Here is a 23325-nt window from a genome sequence, read left to right as displayed (position 1 = left end):
TGTTGATATTACCAAAAGAACATTGAAGGACAATAATGATCAATAGACCTAAATCTATGTCTTAAAATGAAGAGAGAGAGAGAGAGAGAGAGAGAGAGAGAGAGAGAGAGAGAGAGAGAGAGAGAGAGAGAGAGAGAGAGAGAGAGAGAGAGATTCTTCCATCGGAAGAGTTACCTAACCTACAGTAGGTCTTATTTACGGGGCAATAATTATATTTTAAATACTTTGCATTTTCTTAACTTTCTACAGCAAAAAAAAAAAAAAAAAAAAATTGTCAACAACCCAGTAACAACTATGTACGTAATTCCCAGTCTTAGTAAAAAGAACAAGCCACCAATATAAAAGTCCATTTTATTACTGACAAAATATAAAAATCCAGTAATGACTTATTTTGCGTAAACTTGTTAGTAGACGAGACCTAAAAGAACTAACGAAAGCAGAAACTAAAATATGCTTTCATTAGCAGAGATACAGCACCAACTATTGTACAATTGGATATAATAATACGAATTCCATTTTGTTTGTATGATTTACTAGTGTACACAACCTGTCAAAAATTTATAAATATTTAGCTAGACAGGCACAAACACACACCCCATCTCACCAGAGTATGACTACTCTGTATCTCCACTACCCGAGCGATGGGGAGAGTATAGCGTGATGGTGTGTGTGTATATATATATATATATATATATATATATATATATATATATATATATATATATATATATATATATATACACGACACGTGTAATACTCTTTAAAAAATAATTGAAATAATACTTGAACCTTTGGTGTTGGTGTAGAGACGTAATCATTAAGGACATAGGATAGTGTTAGAGTAAGAGAGGGTGAATGAAAATTGAAAAGAAATGGGAAATGATGAAGATTAAAGAAATATTCTATCACGTCAAATTGAATATTTGTTTTTGTTTTTTAAGAGATACGGTATCATGTGAGTTACTGATAATTTTTCTCATCAGTTTCATTCAATATTTCTTTTGAAAGAGATAAATTATTAAGGCAAATTGGAATGCTTTTCGTAAGAGTAGAAGAGGCTCTTTAGCTATGGTAAGCAGCTCTTCGAGGAGAAAGACACTCCAAAATCAAACCATTGTTCTCTAGTCTTGGGTAGTGCCATAGCCTCTGTACCATGGTCTTCCACCGTCTTGGTTTAGAGTTCTCTTACTTGAGGGTACGCTCGGCCACACTATTCTATCTTATTTCTCTTCCTCTTGTTTTGTTAAAGTTTTTATAGATATCATATTTATTATTGTCATCTCCATTTTTTTTCTTCTCCCTCTCTTTTTGTTTGCTGATATGTATGTTATCATTGTTAAGCGTTAATTCTATTGTGATTTTGTTACCCAGACCTTAAAACTCTGTGTCAACCTCCTAATTGATGTTTATAATATATCACTGATATTATTGCATATCTCATCTTTTTTTTTCTTACCGATGTCTAAAGTGTAAGATCACTGTACCCTTATTGTAACTCTGTATATGGCTTTTACTGAAATAAAGGTTGTTGTTATTATTATTATTATTATTATTATTATTATTATTATTATTATTATCATTATTATTATTATTATTATCATTATTATTATTATTATTATTATTATTATTATTATTATTATTATTATTATTGATTATAAGGTTACCTTAATAAACTTTACGCTCTTGTCTTATACCTGAGTTTTCCTTATAACCAATTTATCAATTAACCATGAGAAGACTACAACTCTTTTGACATGACCTAAAATATTCGCTGTTTTAATAACCTCCCGCAGATTACCTTCTTCAATGTTATTATTATTACTTGCTAAGCTACAACTCTAGTTAGAGATGCAGGATGCTATAAGCCCAGGGGCCCCAACAGGGAAAATAGCTCAATGAGGAAAGGAAACAAGGAAAAATAAAATATTTCTAACAATGATTACACCTTGGCCTCACCACAACAGCAATAACAATAATAATATCTAGAGGTGCTCTCAGTAGAGCGCAGACCTCCGCCGTGGCAGACTATTTCTGAATCTTGAACTTTGACATTAATTGGCGTGGATTTTTGTACATTCAAATATGAACCAAGTTTGCAGTCTCTGTGACAACGATGTCCAAACTTATGGTTGAATACGTGAATTGGACATTTTACTTGACCCTGACCTTGACCCTTAACCTTTCAAAATTTAATCATTTCCAGCTTTTTACATATCAGTTAATCCATGGAAGTTTCATTACTCTACGATTAAAATTATTCCCAGGAAGTCTTGCCCAAACAAACACACAAACAGGGGGTAAAACATAACCTCCATCCAACTTCGTTGGCGAAGGTAATGACAAAGATGCTATATTAGAAAATTATTATAATAGTTATTTATGACATAACAGACGAGCCATTCTGTTGGTAAACAACTTTGTACATTAATTTTTCATTCCATTCAGTATTTACAAATATTGTCATTCCCAGCTTCCGCCGCGTAACTTTGTATAGGAATGAAAAATGGTTTGCGTATGAAGTTTTGAACAAATGGGTAGTTCGCTTCCGGGAGCTTTTTGTTTTCCTGCGATGCTGTCCATCTGCGTTGGAGAGATTGATGCTGTAGGGGGTTATGGGGGTCGTGTAGGGGGAGGAGGCGTGTGGGGGGTAGGTTGCTGTTGTTGTTGTTGTTGTAGATTGCCAGACACAGACCCTTGCAATCCTACAGCCCATAGGTGAAGTGTCCGGACTTTAGACATAACCGGGGTCCCTTTGACAGGATGTCTGAGACCCATGTCAATTTCACTTTTTTGAGGGAAGCGTATGTACTTGCAGTAGATGCTGTATTAAACTACTGTCTGTTAAATTGCTGCTATTTAAAACTACAGTGTTAAATATACCTATAAAATTAGTCTCTCGAATGGTAAAGCTACACGAGGTTTGGCTCAAGGTAAATAGAAAGACAGATATCGTGAGAACATGATATGCAATGGAAGATGAAATATCATTCAAAAGAGAAAAGATTGAGGTGGAATCATTTAAATATTTAGGAATTGTGATCCCTAATAGTCTTTAAAAGTGAAATTAATGAAATATTGAAGAAGGTAAATCAGACAATGGCTAGGTTAAGTAATATTTGGAAATCTCATCGCCTGAAATTACATATATAAATTAGGCTGTATATCAGTTTAAGGAGATCGTTGTTATTGTATGGACATGAGTAGTGGTATGAGAGTGAAATAATCTCCAATAAATTTAGTAGATTTGAGTACAAAGCCTTCAGAAGAACATTGGGAGCTAAATGGCAGGACAGGATTAGAAATAAAACTATAAGAGAGATTATTCGAGTGCTATTTGCGGATGAGGTCATGGTGAGGGGTAGATGGAGATGGTTTTTGGCATGTTCTTCGCACTCCCCAAGAAAGATTAGTTCACCAAACGTTTTACTGGGCTCCAAAAGGCACTAGAAGAGTTGGAAGACCCAGGCCTGCATGGTTGTGAACTATGAAGCGTGAAATGGAAGATGATGTGTGATGTACTGAATGAAAAGCTGAAGATAAAGACGACTGGCGAAAATTAAACCGAGGTCCTTTGCGTGAATAGGCGTAGTAGGAGATCATGATGATGATGATGATGATTGTTTATACTGTATATATTGTGCCTCAAACATCGAGTAGTGGAGATGAAGCTGACGACAAGAAAAAGTCGCAAAAGTTACGATGGAAAATCTAATCAAATTTCAACGACTAGAAAACTGGATGTCAGGTTAAGCAAAAATGACATTTCAAATGAAAAATGACATATTTGAAGAAAAAAAAAATTGAACTCTAGTTGTATTGGGCGATGAAAAATAACGTCGAAACGGACGGTAAAAATGAACTAGTGAAGGGAGAGGAAAGAAAGAAAAAATATAAAGGGACCAACAGCTTGTTATAGTCGATCTGTCAATGTCAGCGCCATCTAACGTTAACTGTATAGAGGCAGTAATTTTTCCTTAATGATTTTATATATATATATATACACATCAAAAAGTGTGCACGACCCGTCAAACGTGACTGATAAATATCTAGGTAGATATGTTCACACACACATTCAACCCTTCGCATTCCCTCCCCATTTCCTAACTACAACCCCTCTCGTCCGGGTATGGCTACTCTCTTTTCACCTAGCCGAAGGACGAAGAGAGACCAAATAGTCATACGTTTTATATTATATTATGTATATATATAATTATATATAATTATATATATACATGTATATATATATATATATTTATATATATTATCAATCTATATATATATATATATATATATATATATATAAATATATATATATATATATATATATATATATATATATATATATATATATATGTATGTATAAGTATATATAAATAATATATATATATATATATATGCATATAAATATATATGTAAATGATATATATATATATATATATATATATATATATATATATATATATATATATATATATAAGTATATATATAATTCATATATATACTTATACATATATTTATTTATTTATATATATTATCTCTCTCTCTCTCTCTCTCTCTCTCTCTCTCTCTCTCTCTCTATATATATATATATATATATATATATATAATATATATATATCTATATATATATATATATATATATGTATGTATGTATTGCCCTATGTTATGTCAGGAAGTCTTAACGAAAATAAATTCTCTCTCTCTCTCTCTCTCTCTCTCTCTCTCTCTCTCTCTCTCTCTCTCTCTTGGTGTTAGTTTCTTATAGTGATGTTTCCTATCTACTTAGTGACATCATTTTAAGACATTGATTTAAGTCTGTTGATGATTATTGTTCCTTCAATGATCTTTTGATAATATCAACATTCATATATTGTAATTACAAATTCATGTACCTCTTTTATATCTGCAGAAAGTAACTTTAGAACTTACTTGATATATGCACAAGTTTGTGCAATCACATAACATTAAACAAGAGAAAAAAAATTAACCTAGTACTTCCTGTGAGGGTATATAATTTTTTCAAAGTCAAACATTGTTTTTCTTACAGTTTGGTTAAATTTATTTTAATTTGGGAAAGTTCCAATGTGTATTATGATTTCCTCTGATAAGGCAAATATACAACTTTAATCAAAAGTATTATTATCATTTCGTTAAATACCTTTAGCCCATGAACTCAGAATTGCTATCTGAGCTATATATTAATTTCCTGTTGTTTCTTTCATAACATGTTATAACAACTTTGCTATCATATCTCAATTTTTTTTTCATCTTGTTCAATTTCTAAAAAAAATTGGTTTCTTTTATCAAACTTTGCTGAGCTATTTTTAGCAATTTCTTTAGCATAGCTTCATACATATTCATATCAATTCTGTATTAACCTGAATTATGTATCAATAATTTCCTTTGTTACTTTCACCTAAAGTAAGACCAATTTTGCATCATAACCTCAATTTTTTGTATATTGTTCAATTTAAAATAAAAAAATCTTTTATCCAATTTTCATAAATTGTTCTTGAACAATTTTTATATTACATATTCTATATTCATATCAATTCTGTATTAAATAAGAATAAAGTTTTATAGTTTCATCTTACCTTTATTGAAAAATAAAATTAGAGACAAATAATCACAATCAATGGAAAAAAATTTTATACATTTAATTATGTTTAGCCATAAGATATTCTATAATTATCTTAAATGAAATAAAATATAAATTACAAATTCAGAAATAAGAAATGCTGAAAAAAAAATTCGTTTTATTGACAAATATTTTTTAGAGAAAAAATTGAAACTTTAAACTTCAAGACTTTGCTATACAAGATTTAAACGTTTCAAGACTTTTACTAGATTTAAACATTTTAAAGCACTATTTTACTTGATTTAAATGATTTAAGGCACTGTTTTACAAGATTGAAATAATTTATGTAACTTTCACTAGACTTGAACATTTTAAGGCACCGTTTTACTATATTTAAACATTAAGGCACTGCTACTAGATTTAAACATTCAAAGACTTTACTGACCTTTAACACTTTTACTAGATTTAAACACACTTTCAAACATAGCTCAATCACTTCCTATGTCACAGATAATCTGAAAATTATTCTGCCCATGAAATAATTCACTCAATCCATATAACATGCAAACGGTCGAAATACCGCAAGAATCCCGGACCGTAATCAAAGCATATCCCGCTTCTCAGCATCCGCGGGGTTCGGGATCTCTCTCGACTGGGACCTTCGTCACCTTCGATTGCAATTTGATCACCTTCACTGTGACGCAAAGTGTCCCATCCTTCTGCTTGTACTTCCTGTGGATCGTCCTCAGATATCTCTTAGGCGGATGGCGTTTCCCGGCGATGGTGATTTGCAGTGTCTCGGTTTCCATCGGGAGAACAAAAGCGCGGAAGATCTTCATCAGGTCGCCGTAGATGGTCTGGGGACATAAACGCAAACCGAATCGCTTGACTTCTTCCGCTCTGATGTTCAAGATCTGGACATCGAGGAGCACATATGCCCTATCGGTAGTCCCTGGGGGTATGATGCGGTCGATCAAGTGTTCGTCCAGTATTTGTTTCTTGAGGTGAGCTAAGACTCCCCGCAGATCTTGTATAATTTCTTCGGCCTCTTCATCCGAAAAGTCTGGGAGTTCTGTCCGGCGAGGAACTTGCGAATGCGATCCCGTTTGCAACTCACTTAATGGGGCCCAGTTGAGACGATCTTGTTCACTGAGTGACGTGGTCACGATGATGTTTGGTTTTAATAGCTTCCACTTTTTTTCACTGTCTATGTGTGTAGCCATGAGTATTCCCATCAAGTTGTTATGCACACATTGAGACGGGTGTTGTAAGCACGACAAATTGCCTTCCATGCACGGCAAGGAGTGCTTGGCCAATTCGTAAAGATAGACCTGGCAAAACGGAAATGTCCTTCTGTTGATTTAAAGTGAGAATGTTCGGGCGTTGAAGGGGCTTCGTTATGTTGTGAATGAAGTTTCTAGCCTCCAAGCCCCTAGCTTGAGTACTGCCATCCAGAGACCTGTTAACCTTCTCCAAGTATCCAGTTGCAGATGAATTCACTTGATGATGAAGCTGTTCCAAAACTCCTCGCTGGTAGACCAGGGACACGTTACCTTCCGCCATGTTTCCAGGTACAGAAGAATTCACTCGAAATAGCTGTAGAGAAGCTACGTTCCAGTAGACCAGGTTTGGGCTATCTGAGCTCAATAATGTTGTTGTTGGTGTATTAAAGCCAACACTTCTTGTTGGCACGGGCCTTTCTATTGTTCGGCCCGTAGGTAATCAAACACAAAAAAATAGGTACTAAGTTAAAATTGCCCAGCCTTACTGCTGGACACGGGCTTTTGTGTAGCAGCCCGTAGTATTTATTGCCCTAAGTAGGCAATAGTGTCACAGCAGTACCAGTCTCTCATGTCTTGATTTGCAGCCGCTCAGCTCCTTGAGCGTAGCTGCAGGTGCGACCGCTCAGCCCCTTGAGCATAGTCGCCAGGTTGGCAAAGATAGGTCTTGCAACTGCTCAGCCCCTTGAGCGTGGTTGCCAGTGTGGTCGCTCAGCACCAAGAGCATGACCTTGCGGACCAAAAAGCAGGACCATTTGGAGCCGAAATGAAAGGTTTCAGTAGTAGGTAAAAGTGTTGATAGTAGTAAGTCCCAGTAAGTAGGAGAGACTGGGAGAGGAGGGAAGAATTCGAGTAGTAGGAAAAAGTGGCAGATTTAAGCATAGATGCTTATCTCTGCACCGGGGAGGGTGAAACTAAGGGACTGAGGAGGGAATGAATTACAGAGGAGGGAGTCTTAGCAAGGGAGCAGACTTTGACTAGTAGTTGCAGTACTAGGGGGATCAAGGTATCCACTGGCAGGGCCTCTGCCAGGGATAAGATGGCAGATATTGCTGGGGGTTGGGGAGGAGATTGCACAGCGCTGGAGGTTGGCTCTTCAGCTGGGCTAGCAACAGCGCTGGGTTCTTGGTCCGTGGCTGCAGTAGGGGCTCCTGGAGGGGGAGTCTCGGATTGTCGCCGGGGAGGCCTGGTTCGCTGAATCCGCTGGGGTTTCGGTGCCTGCCTTGGTGCAGCCTCAGGTTTGTTAGGTGTCTGCCTTGGTGCAGCCTCAGGTTTGGTCGGTGGGGCTGCCAGTGGGGTTGGTAGCCTCTTCAAGAATTCAGGACACTTCTTGTTCCATGCATGGTGAGGTCCCGCACAATTGGGACATTTTGCCTGGGTTTTTGTCCCATTCCGATGTGCGTCAATGCAGTCCTGTATGGGATGGCGGTGGCTGCAGACTCCGCATGTTGTAGGGTTCCTGCACTCTTCTTTGTGGTGCCCATAGCGCTGGCAGTTGTAACAGCGCAGTGGTTCTTGCTTTGGACTTCTGATGGGAAACTTCCCCCAGAGGCCCAAATCCAGTGCTTTAGGGACTTGCCCAATAAAGGTGACTGTTACTTCCTTGGTGGGAAGTTTGCGGTGGTCAAGCTTCCTCTCGGCTTTTGCAACATTGCTGCAGTCGGTGACGAATGACAGTGGCATGTTGACAGGAAACCGATAGATCACTGCCTGTCTGAGTCTCTTCTCGGGGTCCAGGAGGGTCAGGGAGGTTTCCTGTTGGAGGATGTTGACGCTGGCAAGGTCCTTCGGGGAAATAATTAAATCCCCTTTTAGGTTGGCCCTGGCTGTGATCTTGATGCCAGGGTTGGCGGTGGCAATAGCAGCAACTGCTGCATATGACGGTGAGCCTTCTACAGCTGCCATCTTGAATTTGACAAGCTGTTTGGGTTGGCTGACAGGTGGTTGTGGTTCCTCAGCAGCGGCCAAGTTTAGGTCCAAGCTTGGGTCGTTCTCGGTGATTGCCTGAGCCTCCATTAGGAGCTGTGAGAGGCATGGAGTGCAGTTGCAATCCTCAGGGTGCAGTTCTGCTAGTTGCGGTGGTTGGTTGTCAGTCAGGTCTAGAGCCATGGTTGAAACGTTGGTCTCAGGTTCCGGAGTTGCGGTGAGTGGAGCGTCCTCTGCTTCCATTTTTTCAGGTGTCTTCTGGACAGCTGGTGCTGGAGATGGAGTGGTTGGCTCCGGGATAGGTGGGTCTTCGGAGTCCATAGCTGGTTTGGCCTGAGTGGGGGAGCTGTGGCCTACAGTGTTGCTCCAGATAGCATACACACATGACTGGCAGTCACAGTCCCGTTCAAAGGGGAGAGAGTTACTGCAACTGGGTGCAGAGACTGTCTCTTTATACCGTGCTTGCACCCGGTATTTCCTCTGAAAAACGTCTGGATAAGGAGGCTGTGGAGGGTAGGATGGTATATCCATATATCCTGGCCTGTGCTTCCTTTGTAGGAGGTGGTAGATGCTCTCAAGTACCAGGGTATAGCACTGAAAACAACTGCATGTTTTCCTGTGGGAGAGCACCGTTGGGTCCCTTATTTTGAACCCTATGTGGTCTGCTAGCTGCTGCCTGTAGTTCTGGTACCTCTGGCAGCGATTGCACTTGCACTGCTGAGCCCCATTCTTGCAGGGATTGATCCAGGTGGGGTACAAACTCCTTCTGTAAGTGCGGAGACTGTCATGACCATCATCAGCCATACTGGATGGAATTGAGCCAGTCACTGAGGTCAACAACAGTTATTTAATTAGCAAAAAAGCCAAAGTAAATAACTGGATTCTTTCTTATATGCGGCCTCTTCAACCAAAGTTGAGAGGTCCTAGTGACTGTGTGGATATAAGTCCACCCATCCAGGTGTTGCCAAGTCCGGTGCTGCTGAACTTCAGAAGGCTGGAGAGCTCTTGTCGGCGCGAGAGCTGGGCCGAGACTGCTCAATAATGTTGTTGTTGTTGGTGTATTAAAGCCAACACTTCTTGTTGGCACGGGCCTTTTTATTGTTAGGCCCGTAGGTATTCAAACACAAAAAATAGGTACAAAATTAAAAGATTGCCCAGCCTTACTGCTGGACACGGGCTTTTGTGTAGCAGCCCGTAGTATTTATTGCCCTAAGTAGGCAATAGTGTCACAGCAGTACCAGTCTCTCATGTCTGGATTTGCAGCCGCTCAGCTCCTTGAGCGTAGCTGCAGGTGCGACCGCTCAGCCCCTTGAGCATAGTCGCCAGGTTGGCAAAGATAGGTCTTGCAACTGCTCAGCCCCTTGAGCGTGGTTGCCAGTGTGGTCGCTCAGCACCAAGAGCATGACCTTGTGGACCAAAAAGCAGGACCATTTGGAGCCGAAATGAAAGGTTTTAGTAGTAGGTAAAAGTGTTGATAGCAGTAAGTCCCAGTAAGTAGGAGAGACTGGGAGAGGAGGGAAGAATTCGAGTAGTAGGAAAAAGTGGCAGTTTTAAGCATAGATGCCTATCTCTGCACCGGGGAGGGTGAAACTAAGGGACTGAGGAGGGAATGAATTACAGAGGAGGGAGTCTTAGCAAGGGAGCAGACTTTGACTAGTAGTTGCAGTACTAGGGGGATCAAGGTATCCACTGGCAGGGCCTCTGCCAGGGATAAGATGGCAGATATTGCTGGGGGTTGGGGAGGAGATTTCACAGCACTGGAGGTTGGCACTTCAGCTGGGCTAACAACAGCGCTGGGTTCTTGGTCCGTGGCTGCAGTAGGGGCTCCTGGAGGAGGAGTCTCGGATTGTTGTCTGGGAGGCCTGGTTCGCTGAATCCGCTGGGGTTTCGGTGCCTGCCTTGGTGCAGCCTCAGGTTTGTTAGGTGTCTGCCTTGGTGCAGCCTCAGGTTTGGTCGGTGGGGCTGCCAGTGGGGTTGGTAGCCTCTTCAAGAATTCAGGACAATTCTTGTTCCATGCATGGTGAGGTCCCGCACAATTGGGACATTTTGCCTGGGTTTTTGTCCCATTCTGATGTGCGTTAATGCAGTCCTGTGTGGGATGGCGGTAGCTGCAGACTCCGCACATTGTAGGGTTCCTGCACTCTTCTTTGTGGTGCCCATAGCGCTGGCAGTTGTAACAGCGCAGTGGTTCTCGCTTTGGACTTCTGATGGGAAACTTTCCCCAGAGGCCCAAATCCAGTGCTTTAGGGACTTGCCCAATAAAGGTGACTGTTACTTCCTTGGTGGGAAGTTTGCGGTGGTCCAGCTTCCTCTCGGCTTTTGCAACATTGCTGCAGTCGGTGACGAATGACAGTGGCATGTCTACAGGAAACCGATAGATCACTGCCTGTCTGAGTCTCTTCTCGGGGTCCAGGAGGGTCAGGGAGGTTTCCTGTTGGAGGATGTTGACACTGGCAAGGTCCTTCGGGGATATGATTAAATCCCCTTTTAGGTTGGCCCTGGCTGTGATCTTGATGCCAGGGTTGGCGGTGGCAATAGCAGCAACTGCTGCATATGACGGTGAGCCTTCTACAGCTGCCATCTTGAATTTGACAAGCTGTTTGGGTTGGCTGACAGGTGGTTGTGGTCCCTCAGCAGCGGCCAAGTTTAGGTCCAAGCTTGGGTCATTTTCAGTGATTGCCTGAGCCTCCATTAGGAGCTGTGAGAGGCATGGAGTGCAGTTGCAATCCTCAGGGTGCAGTTCTGCTAGTTGCGGTGCAGTCAGGTCTAGAGCCGTGGTTGAAACGTTGGTCTCAGGTTCCGGAGTTGCGGTGAGTGGAGCGTCCTCTGCTTCCATCTTTTCAGGTGTCTTCTGGACAGCTGGTGCTGGAGATGGAGTGGGTGGCTCTGGGATAGGTGAGTCTTCGGAGTCCTTAGCTGGTTTGGCATGAGTGGGGGAGCTGTGGCCTACAGTGTTGCTCCAGATAGCATACACACATGACTGGCAGTCACAGTCCCGTTCAAAGGGGAGAGAGTTACTGCAACTGGGTGCAGAGACTGTCTCTTTATACCGTGCTTGCACCCGGTATTTCCTCTGAAAAATGTCTGGATAAGGAGGCTGTGGAGGGTAGGATGGTATATCCATATATCCTGGCCTGTGCTTCCTTTGTAGGAAGTGGTAGATGCTCTCAAGTATCAGGGTATAGCACTGAAAACAACTGCATGTTTTCCTGTGGGAGAGCACCGTTGGGTCCCTTATTTTGAACCCTATGTGGTCTGCTAGCTGTTGCCTGTAGTTCTGGTACCTCTGGCAGCGATTGCACTTGCACTGCTGAGCCCCATTCTTGCAGGGATTGATCCAAGTGGGGTACAAACTCCTTCTGTAGGTGCGGAGACTGTCATGCCCATCATCAGCCATACTGGATGGAATTGAGCTAGTCACTGAGGTCAACAACAGTTATTTAATTAGCAAAAAAGCCAAAGTAAATAACTGGATTCTTTCTTATATGCGGCCTCTTCAACCAAAGTTGAGAGGTCCTAGTGACTGTGTGGATAAAAGTCCACCCATCCAGGTGTTGCCAAGTCCGGTGCTGCTGAACTTAGAAGGCTGGAGAGCTCTTGTCGGCGCGAGAGCTGGGCCGAGACTGTGCTCAATAATCTTATCCCCGACTTATATATCAGGGTCATGACCTTGGAGGAAAAAGGAATCCTCCTAGGTCTTGGCGCCAAGCATATGGGATTAAGAAAAGTTAATCCACAGGTCTACCATTTAATTGGTCACCCACCTGAAACATTGATAGTCAATGTTTCTAGTTTGTGATATTGTTTCTATTATGGTTATCAATACTTATAAAGTTTTAGCTTTGTAAGATTATTATTATTATTATTATTATTATTATTATTATTATTATTACTTGCTAAGCTACAACCTTAGTTGGACAAGCAGGATGCTATAAACTCGAGATGCACCAACAGGGAAAATAGCCCAGTGAGGAAATGAAACAAGGAAAATGAAGTATTATTAAGAATTAACAATATTAGAATAAATATCTCCTATATAAAATATAAAAACTTAACAAAACAAGAGGAAGAGAAATAGGATAGAATAATGTACCCAAGTGTATATATAATATATGAAAAATGTGGGCTTTTTTTTTAACTTTTTTATACAAATTTTGAGATTTTAAGGGTTATAATTTGCATAAGAATTTACGATGTTAAATGACACATCTGATGTTAACATAAAACACTTGATTAATTTACTTTTATTTTGTTTCAAAAGTTCAAACTTGCAGAAAATGTTTTTATGTTGAACAGGCTGACATGAGTCATTTTATAGTTTATATATGAAATATCTGTTTCCATGATGTTACTGTTTTTAAAATATTTTATTTTAATTGTTCACTATTTCTCATATCGTTTATTTCATTATTTCCTTTCCTCTCTGGGCTATTTTTCCCTGTGGGAGCCCTTGGGCTTATAGCATCTTACTTTTCCAACTGTGGTTGTAGCTTAGTAATAATAATACTAATAATAATAATAATAATAATAATAATAATAATAATAATAATAATGATAATAATAATAATAATAATAATAATAATAATAATAATAATAATAATAATAATAAAAGGGTATGCTTTCCTAATAATGTCACACAATGAAAACCAAGTGACCTACAAGATATGTCTGTTGCATACATTCTCAAGTAATTAGAGAATTATGATGTTTTCAGAATAAATTTTTCTAAAAAACATTTAAATTTATTAGTCTTTCTATTTTCTAGTTGGATATTGTTACTCATTAAATAAATCTTTGAAGAGTATTTTACTGATATATGTTTTTTTTTTTTTTTTGTCAGAATAATGTTTTAAATTTTCATCTTTTACGAAAATAAATTCATGTAGATTTTCTTAATTTTTTTATTCCATTTAACATCAGAGACATTTGGAAGTTTCACGAAATAAATTAAATTTCTTTGCATTTTAATTCCAATATACTGAAATATATAAAACTAACCTTCTCAAATTCCTGACCGTATTACTAATTCATCAGAAGATAGATAAAATAGACGATAAAACAACTGTATCTTAATTATTAATAGGATTACTATTAATTTTTGTGCTCTGTGATATTTAGATTTGAGTAGACCTAAAAGTATGTGGGCTTACGAGAAAATAGAAATAATTTCTTTTAGAAAAACCAAAAGACTTTTCCCAGACTTGCATTGAGATGTGTGTTTATGAAAATAGATTTTTACACAAGAAATTCTACAGTAGTAAATAAAATTAAATAACCTCAAAGTCGTGAGAATTAGTCGAAACGCCAAATATAGTATTAAATCAATGGAAATAACTTGGAAGCCGTGAGAGTTAGTTGATACATCGAATGCGAAAGACGTGAGAGTTAGGTCACATACGAGTGCGAATCCAAGGTACGATGTTTCTACTTCAATTTTCAAGGTCATTCGACTCCAAAAGATGAGGATTTAAACTTTAGAGGGAGTCGGGTGCCTTAGGCCTTATTAGGCCATAGCATTAAAGTTCCTTTGCGCAACCGCCCCCCCCCCCACCCCACCCACCCACCCCCCACCCCCACCCCCCACAAACCTCGCCAACTACATACAGTAGACCTGGTCATTACTGAGTCGACTTGATAAAAAAAAAAAAAAGAAGAAAAACAGTAATTTCCACAAAATGTCTGCAAATTGTTTAATCAATTTTATATTTAATCAATGTTATGTTCATTTGTAAAAACTTCTCATTTACCATTTTTCTATTGAACAGGCTGACATAAGTCTTTCTATAGTTTATATATCCTATGAAATATCTGCTTTAATGTTGTCACTGCTTCTAAAAATATTTTATTTTGATTGTTCCTTACTTCTCATATCATTTATTTATTTCCTTATTTCATTTTCTCACTAGGCTATTTTTTTAATAATAATAATAATAATAATAATAATAATAATAATAATAATAATAATATCAGAAAACATGGCTTGTTTATTTTTCAATATACACACACACACACACACACACACACACACATATATATATATATATATATATATATATATATATATATATATATATATATACGTAAATATCACCCACGAATGGCATTTAATACCGAATTCTATCTGGGAATATATATCCACTTGGAATTCATTTTATGGTAACAGCTTCTGGCCGGGTGGGGATTCGAACCACCACCTGTTCGGCTGGAGACTATGCCTGCAGTGACCATGCCGACTGAGCATGGTCACTGCAGGCATAGTCTCCAGCCGAACAGGTGGTGGTTCGAATCCCCACCCGGCCAGAAGCTGTTACCATAAAATGAATTCCAAGTGGATATATATTCCCAGATAGAATTCGGTATTAAATGCCATTCTTGGGTGATATTTACATTAATTAAAATCACGTGTGCTTGTGATATATGTTCATATATATATATACATATATCCATTTATATTTTCAATTTCATGAAGATATAGACTGATTGTCTTATTGAATCTAAACAAACTTGAATAATGGAGAATGTTGATTTTTCCGCCTTTAATTTTATGTATATACCTCTCTCTCTCTCTCTCTCTCTCTCTCTCTCTCTCTCTCTCTCTCTCTCTCTCTCTCATGGTTAATTGATAAATTGATTATAGGGATAACTCAGGTATAAGACAAGAGTGTGAAGTTTATTAAGGTAACCTTATAGTCGATATCTATAAAAACTTTAACAAAACAAGAGGAAGAGAAATAAGATAGAATGGTGTGCCTGAGCGTACCTTCAAGCAAGAGAACTCTAAACCAAGACGGTGGAAGACCATGGTACAGAGGCTATGGCACTACCCAAGACTAGAGAACAATTGTTTGATTTTGGAGTGTCTTTCTCCTCGAAGAGCTGCTTACCATAGCTAAATAGTCTCTTCTACTCTTACAAAAAGCATTCAAATTCGCCTTCATAATTTATCCCTTTCAAAAGAAATATTGAATGAAACTGATAAGAAAAATTATCAGTAACTCACATGATACCGTATCTCTTACAAAAACAAAAACAAATATTCAATTTGACGTGATAGAATATTTCTTTAATCTTCATCATTTCCCATTTCTTTTCAATTTTCATTCACCCTCTCTTACTCTAACACTATCCTATGTCCTTAATGATTACGTCTCTACACCAACACCAAAGGTTCAAGAATTATTTCAATTCCTTTTTTAAAGAGTATTACTCGCGTCGTTGACCACCAAAGGCTGGCGTCCCAAATCTCAGCATAAGAGCGAAGAGCGTAATTTTATCCATCTCGTTTCCCTTTTCTTGTGGTCACAAAAACCTATTTACTTCCGCTGTTCCTTAAGGAACTATTTACGGAGCATGCAAAGGAGAGATGCAACCGAGTAGCTACTTCAGAAGGTAACGAATGTCGTTTTTGGTGTGGTGGCCTGGTGGTAGCGTCCTTGCCTGGTGATTGCCAGACTGGGGTTCGAGAACCGCTCAAATTCGTTAGTGCATTTGGTCGCTCCAACCTCACCATCCTTGTGAGCTAAGGATGGGGGGTTTGGGGGAGCCTATAGGTCTACCTGCTGAGTTATCAGCAGCCTTTGACTGGCACTCCTTGGTCCTAGCTGGGGTGGAGAGGTGGGGCTTGCGCGCTGATCATATGTATATATGGTCAGTCTCTAGGGCACTGTCTGGCCCTCCTTCGTCCTAGCTTGGGTAGAGAGGGGGCTTGCGCTCTGCTCATTTACATATATGGTCAGTCTCTAGGGCATTGTCCAGCTTGATAGAGCAATATCAGTGTCCCTTGCCTCTGCCATTCATGAGCGGCCTTTAGACCTTTAAACCTCTAAACTTCCATTTATAAAGAGTATGAAAAGGGTTACAGAGGAGATATGAAATCGAGTAGCTACTTGATAGGGCAATGTCACTGTCCCTTGCCTCTGCCATTCATGAGAAACCTTTAAACCTTTAAACTTCCATTGATATAAAGAAAACGAAAGGGGTTACGGAACAAGAGGGGAGCTGAGAATGGCTGGGTATAGTGTGAAAGACCCAAGAAGGTTTGATCTTGTTCGAGTGAATAGATGATTAGTTCAGGAGGTCCGTCTGGGAAGAATGGATACAAAAGCAGACTTCGGCGAGTTGTCACCCCGAAAGTAAAGGAGTTCGGATACAGCTAGCAGTTGTCAAAGCTGTATTTGTTCGTGGGAATCGATAAGATAAAGAGCAACAACAACAACAACAATAATCATTTCTTCACTGAACTCGATAAAATGTGCAACAACAACAACAACAACAGGAACTACAATCTGAACCAGTGTTACTCAACCAGGGGGGCATGCCCCCCTAGGGGGGCGCAAGAGGATTCAAAGGGGGGCGTGAGCCTCAGGAGAAAAATGCAGCTATAAATGAAAAAAAAATAAGTTGTGTTATTTTAGACTAGATCAGTTAAATAAAAAAGACATTATAGTAAAAAATATAATAATAATAATAATAATAATAATAATAATAATGGTAAAAGTTTTATATAATAAAGTAATATCATCGTTACTAATTCATGCTTTATCTTTCCACGTAGGCTACCGTAGAGTACATTGCCTGTCGTGGACGTGTATAATACGTGTCCCTTACTGGTGAGCTATGAGATCCGTTTCTCACACCCAGTCCCACCGTACACACTATCAACACAGTCCCTGTCAACACTCCCAGTTTACCACACATGTCCGAAAGTATTTGAACATTCCTTCCTTGCCGTTTCTACAGGCGAAATTATTGAGGTACATTATCTCAGTTTCTTATCGACCCATTAACATTGTCAGGTTTGTGAGAATGTGAATGAAAGAAAAGGGGAGAGATATATTCTGGGGATAAATTTTTTTTTCCTATCAATTATTTTTGACTAGTTTTGTTTTCCCTGTGTCGTTGATGGGCTGCCCTGCATTGGTGGGGTTATTGTCCTTTATTTGAAAAAAAAAATATATCAGTTTCTATGTTTATCAATATACCGAAATATGTTGAGAGACCGTTGCTAAGATTACTGCAAAATTTTGAAGATGTATATTTTGTTTTATTTATTTTTCCTTCATATTGTAAAAATCATAAGTTAATGGTCTCAAATTTTACTATTTGCAAAAGAAGATGTACTAATAACCACCACTTCATGATTATCTCAACCATATGATCAGTGACCGAGTCAGAGAGGTAGAGTCAGCGAGTAGGGCTGTATTAGAGAGAGAGAGAGAGAGAGAGAGAGAGAGAGAGAGAGATTCATGTATATATATATATATATATACATATATATATATATATATATATATATATATATATATATATATATATATATATATATATATATATATATATATATAGGGCTGTATTAGAGAGAGAGAGAGAGAGAGAGAGAGATTCGTGTATATATATATATATATATATATATATATATATATATATATATAAAATATATATATATATATATATATATATATATATATATATGTATGTATATAAAATTTAGTTATAAATGTTTGTATCTCTCTCTCTCTCTCTCTCTCTCTCTCTCTCTCTCTCTCTCTCTCTCTCTCTCTCTCTCTCTCTCTATATATATATATATATATATATATATATATATATATATATATATTTCCTCTCCTTTTTTCCTTCTTCTTTTCCTTCAAGGTTAATTTAACGTCCAAGGCTGGATGTATTTCTTATATTGTCTCAATTTTCTGCCAATCTCGTGTTTAGCCTCAAAATTTTCAAAAAATTTTGGATATATCTTTCTCCCTCTTTCTCTGTCCTTCTCACTCATTGATCATGTAGCTGTGATAATCATACTGTGGTGGTTATCATCAAGAGGTGAAAAATACCTTAATTTACAAATGCATATTATCTTGATCGCAGATACGTTTTGCCAGTTTCACTCCAACTACGTTGCAATGAGTGCCAAGAAGCGGAAGTATAACGAAGATTATATTCGTTTTGGATTTGTGTCCCTCCGAAAGGGTGACACAGAGGTCCCACAGTGCGTGATATGTTACAAGACTCTGAGCAATGATGGAATGCGACCCTCACGCTTGGAACGCCACCTGCAAACAGCACATCCTGGTCTAGTTGACAAGCCAAAGGCATTCTTTGAAACAAAAAAACACACCTTGAAGCAAGTGAAAATGGATGACAGCGGGGTATTTCGACAACAATCATCAAAGGTTGTTGAGGCTTCTTATGAAATTTCCATGTTGATTGCAAAGAGCAAGAAGAGCCATAACATTGGAGAGACTCTCATAAAGCCAAGTATACTATGTGCAGCTCAACTCATTCTTGGTAAAGATAGTGCAAATAAGCTTTCCCAAATTTCCCTGTCAAACGATACAGTTCAGAGAAGGATCCATGAACTGTCTCAAGATATCAAAGAACAAACACTCGAACTAGTTAGAGCCTCGCCTGTTTTTGCAATCCAGTTTGATGAAACGACCGATATCGCTCAGTGTGCTCAGTTCTTGATGTATGCTCGTTTTGTGTCAGGCAACAATATAAAGGAGGAAATTTTGTTTTGTTGCCCCATGGAAAGTTGTACAACAGCAGAAGCCATTTTTAAAGTTACATCAGACTTTTTTAAGGAAAATAAACTTTCTTGGGACTCACTAATAGGGGTGTGTACTGATGGAGCCCCAGCCATGGTTGGCCTGCGTTCTGGGTTCATCACAAAGGTGAAAGAAAAAAATCCTTCTGTAATAAGTACACACTGCATAAGTCACCGTGAATCTTTAGCATCCAGAACTTTGCCTGATGAAATGAGGGATGTTCTAAACGTGGCTATAAAGGTAGTAAATTTCATCAAATCTGGAGCCTTAAACAGTCGTCTCTTCAAATTATTGTGTAAGGATATGGATTCTGAACATGAAGCCCTGCTTTTTCACACAAACACACGATGGTTATCAAAAGGAAACATGCTTGAAAGGCTTTATGAGCTACGAGAAGAAGTAATAATATTTCTAGATTCACAGCAGAAGGCAGCCCTTCATGACTAATTTAAGTCTGACAGCTTTCAGATAATTCTAGCTTACTTGGTGGATATTTTTGAATCTTTGAATGCAGTGAACCTTAAACTACAAGGGAAAAATATCCACATCATCTCTCACCACGACACCATTCGAACTTTCATGGCCAAACTCGACCTCTGGAAATGTCGAATTCAGCAGGGAAATGCAGCCAGTTTTAGGAACTTAGATTCTGGGCTCACTCATGGTAACCTTGACCCTGAGTTAAAGATCCTTAAAATCACTCATCTAAGCAGCTTGAAAGCAGAATTCACGAAATACTTTCCAGACATAGATGACATGCGTGAATCCTGGAAATTCATTAGGAATCCTTTTCAGTGTGAATTCGCTAATGTTGCTGAGGAAATTCACGAGGAGTTTCTTGAGTTAAAGTTTAATTCCACAGCTAAGGATGAATTCAACGATTTGGATTTGGAGACATTCTGAATTAAATACCATTCTGTGTACCCTCTGATCTCACATCAGGCTCTTCGGGTTCTAACAATGTTTGGATCAACGTACCTGTGTGAAACTGCATTTTCTACGCTCACTGCTATAAAAACAAAATACAGAAACCGCCTGGATGTGGAAGATGATTTACGTTGTGCACTCTCTAACATTAAACCTCGTATTCAAGATCTGGTATCCAAGAAGCAGTGTCAGGTATCTCACTAAATAAGTTAAGCAAGTTATCCTGTAGAAGTGAAAATGTCAATTATCTCACTTTATTTCCTACTTAGTAAATTGACTATACAACCCATAAGGCTTTTTTTATTCCTTTTCATATAAAATCTGCAAGTGAAATTTATCTTTATATGCAAGGGGGGGGGGGGCGTGGCGATAAAAAAATAATTGTGGAGGGGGCATGGTAGTAAAAGGTTGAGAACCACTGATTCTGAACCGACCCAACCACCACTGAGGCACACACCCCACCCCTCCCCACTCCCCCCCCCTCCCCTCAAACATTGCACGAAACTGAAACCCTTCAATCAATAATGCTTCAATTAATCAAGTTGTAATCGACGTGCGGTCATTCCTCTGACACATTCTCCCCTCCCCCCACTCCTTCCTTCCTGACTGGCAAAAAAGAAAAGGACAAAAAAGTAAACAAAAAATTGTAAAAAAGGCATCCGCCCCATCATTCGAGTTTTGAAAAGGCTCCGGGCCTGGACTCTTCATAAATTAGGGTACATTGTTGTAGGTACTTGGGGCATTTGAACCTTTGCCTAATCTATTGGGGGGTAGGGGAAGGGGGAAGGAGGTGTCTATGTAGGAGATCTAGTCCCTTCTATTCATACAGACTCCCTTCCAAAGACCGCCCGCCGAGAAGGGGCAAATTATTCTAGTGTGAATGTCTGTATATGAACCGGTCATCGTGATATCAAATGCTTTTGAAGAACGATATAATAGTACAAATTCCAGATTGCTTGCATGATTTACTAGTGTACGCGACCCGTCAAAAATTTCTAAATATTTAGCTAGATATGCACACACACACACACACCCCGTCTCACCAGAGTATGACTACTCTGCTACTCTGCCTCTTCACTACCTAAGGGATGGGGAGAGTGTAGCGTGATGGTGTGTATATATATATATATATATATATATATATATATATATATATATATATATATATACAATTATATATACATATACACAGACAGACAAACACACACACACACACACACACACACACATATATATATATATATATATATATATATATATATATATATATATATATATATAATTCTATATATATATATATTATATATATATGTATATATATATATATATATATATGTATATATTTACATATATAACCAGACACTTTTCTTTACTATATAGCGGAGATAATAAAGAAAATACTAACATTTATTTTTATACTGTATATACATAGTAGATATAACGGATAAAATCATTTGAAAAGGATTATAAAATAAAATAAGGACAGAATAAAAAAAAAGGAAAAAATCTCTTGTTTCCTTTCCTCACTGGGCTCTTTTTCCCTATTGAAGCCCTTGTGTTTGTAGCATCTTTATTTTCCAACTAGGGTTGTAGGTTGGCTAGTAATAATAATATTTATTTTACTGTATACTGTTCTTAAAATATTTAATTTTTCCTTGTTTCCCTCTCCTCACTAGGCTATTTTTCCCTATTTGAGCCCTTGGGCTTATAGCATCTTGCTTTTCCAACTAGGATTGTAGCTTGCCTAGTAGTAATAATAATAATAATAATTATAATAATAATTACTTACTTTAATTTTACTGTTCTTAAAATCTTTTATTTTTCCTTGTTTCCTTTCCTCACTAGGCTATTTTCCCTTTTGGGCCCCTGGGCTTACTTTTCCAACTAGGGTTGTAGCTTACCAATTAATAATAATAATAATGATAATAATAATAATATTAATAATAATAATAATAATAATACTTTTTTTAATGTTACTGTTTTTAAAATATCTTTTTCCTTGTTTCCTTTCCTCAATAGGCTATTTTTCCCTGTTGGAGCCCTTGGGCTTATAGCATTCTGCTTTTCCGACTAGGGTTGTAGCTTACCAATTATTAATAATAATAATAATAATAATAATAATAATAATAATAATACTTTTTTTAATGTTACTGTTTTTAAAATCTCCTTTTCCTTATTTCCTTTCCTCACTAGGCTATTTTTCCCTGTTGGAGCCCTTGGGCTTATAGCATTGTGCTTTTCCGACTAGGGTTGTAGCTTACCAATTAATAATAATAATAATAATGATAATAATAATAATAATAATAATAATAATAATAATAATAATAATAATAATAATAATGGCTTTGTCTTACCTATTGAAATCAGAAAAAAAAATTTATTGTCTAATTTGCTATGACCCCAAAAATTAGGTAAAACAGTCATTATTTACTTAACGATATCCTTCCCCACAATTTCCTTATTGACTGATAACAGAAAGCATTAAATGTATTGGTCAAAGCTGAAAAAAGGTTACACCTACTTCAAAATAGAGGAATATTATTATTCTTATTTACTGAATCTTACATTTTCGATTTGCCGGAGTCATGGACTGATCAAAACACTGGATGATATTATGAAAATCGTTTTACATTAAAGAAATAGAAATTAATTAATAAAATTTTACTTTGAGAGCCTTCCAATAAGATTTAATTTCTACTCTGAACTCTAAAATGTATATTTTCTGTTATTAGCCATTCTAAACAACAATTACAAATTACAAGTTTTATATATATATATATATATATATATGTATATATATATATATATCTGTATATATATATATATATATATATCTGTGTTTATATATATATATAAAAATATATATATATATATATATATATATATCTATATATTTTATATATATATATATATATGTATGTATTTAAATATGTATGTATATATGTATAAATATATATATATATATATATATATACATACATACATACATATATGTGTGTGTGTGGTTTAAAACTCAATCCTGAAAGAAGTCACTTCTTTCATAATATCGATTTTAACT

General features: G+C 37.5%; 1 protein-coding gene across 1 annotated transcript; it reads left to right on the top strand.

Moving 5' to 3' along the window:
* Nucleotides 1–10499: 10499 nt before the first annotated feature.
* On the top strand, nt 10500–20243 carry LOC137631168 (protein FAM200C-like). Its single transcript, XM_068362888.1, has 4 exons — nt 10500–10632; nt 11629–11679; nt 18661–19281; nt 19819–20243. The coding sequence occupies exons 1-4, from the start codon at nt 10500–10502 to the stop codon at nt 20241–20243; spliced, it is 1230 nt and encodes a 409-aa protein (XP_068218989.1).
* Nucleotides 20244–23325: the final 3082 nt, after the last annotated feature.

The sequence above is a fragment of the Palaemon carinicauda genome, chromosome 3, assembly GCF_036898095.1.
Source record: "Palaemon carinicauda isolate YSFRI2023 chromosome 3, ASM3689809v2, whole genome shotgun sequence".
Classification (NCBI taxonomy): domain Eukaryota; kingdom Metazoa; phylum Arthropoda; class Malacostraca; order Decapoda; family Palaemonidae; genus Palaemon; species Palaemon carinicauda.
This window is presented reverse-complemented; position numbering and strand designations above follow the sequence as displayed.

Excerpts from the sequence above, each read along its gene's own strand:
- LOC137631168 (XM_068362888.1), top strand. The coding sequence starts at position 10,500 with ATGGCAGATATTGCTGGGGGTTGGGGAGGAGATTTCACAGCACTGGAG. Across the intron at positions 10,633-11,628 it reads TGGAGGAGGAGTCTCGGATT|GTGTCTTCTGGACAGCTGGT; the intron begins GTTGTCTGGGAG and ends CCATCTTTTCAG. Across the intron at positions 11,680-18,660 it reads AGTGGGTGGCTCTGGGATAG|ATACGTTTTGCCAGTTTCAC; the intron begins GTGAGTCTTCGG and ends TCTTGATCGCAG.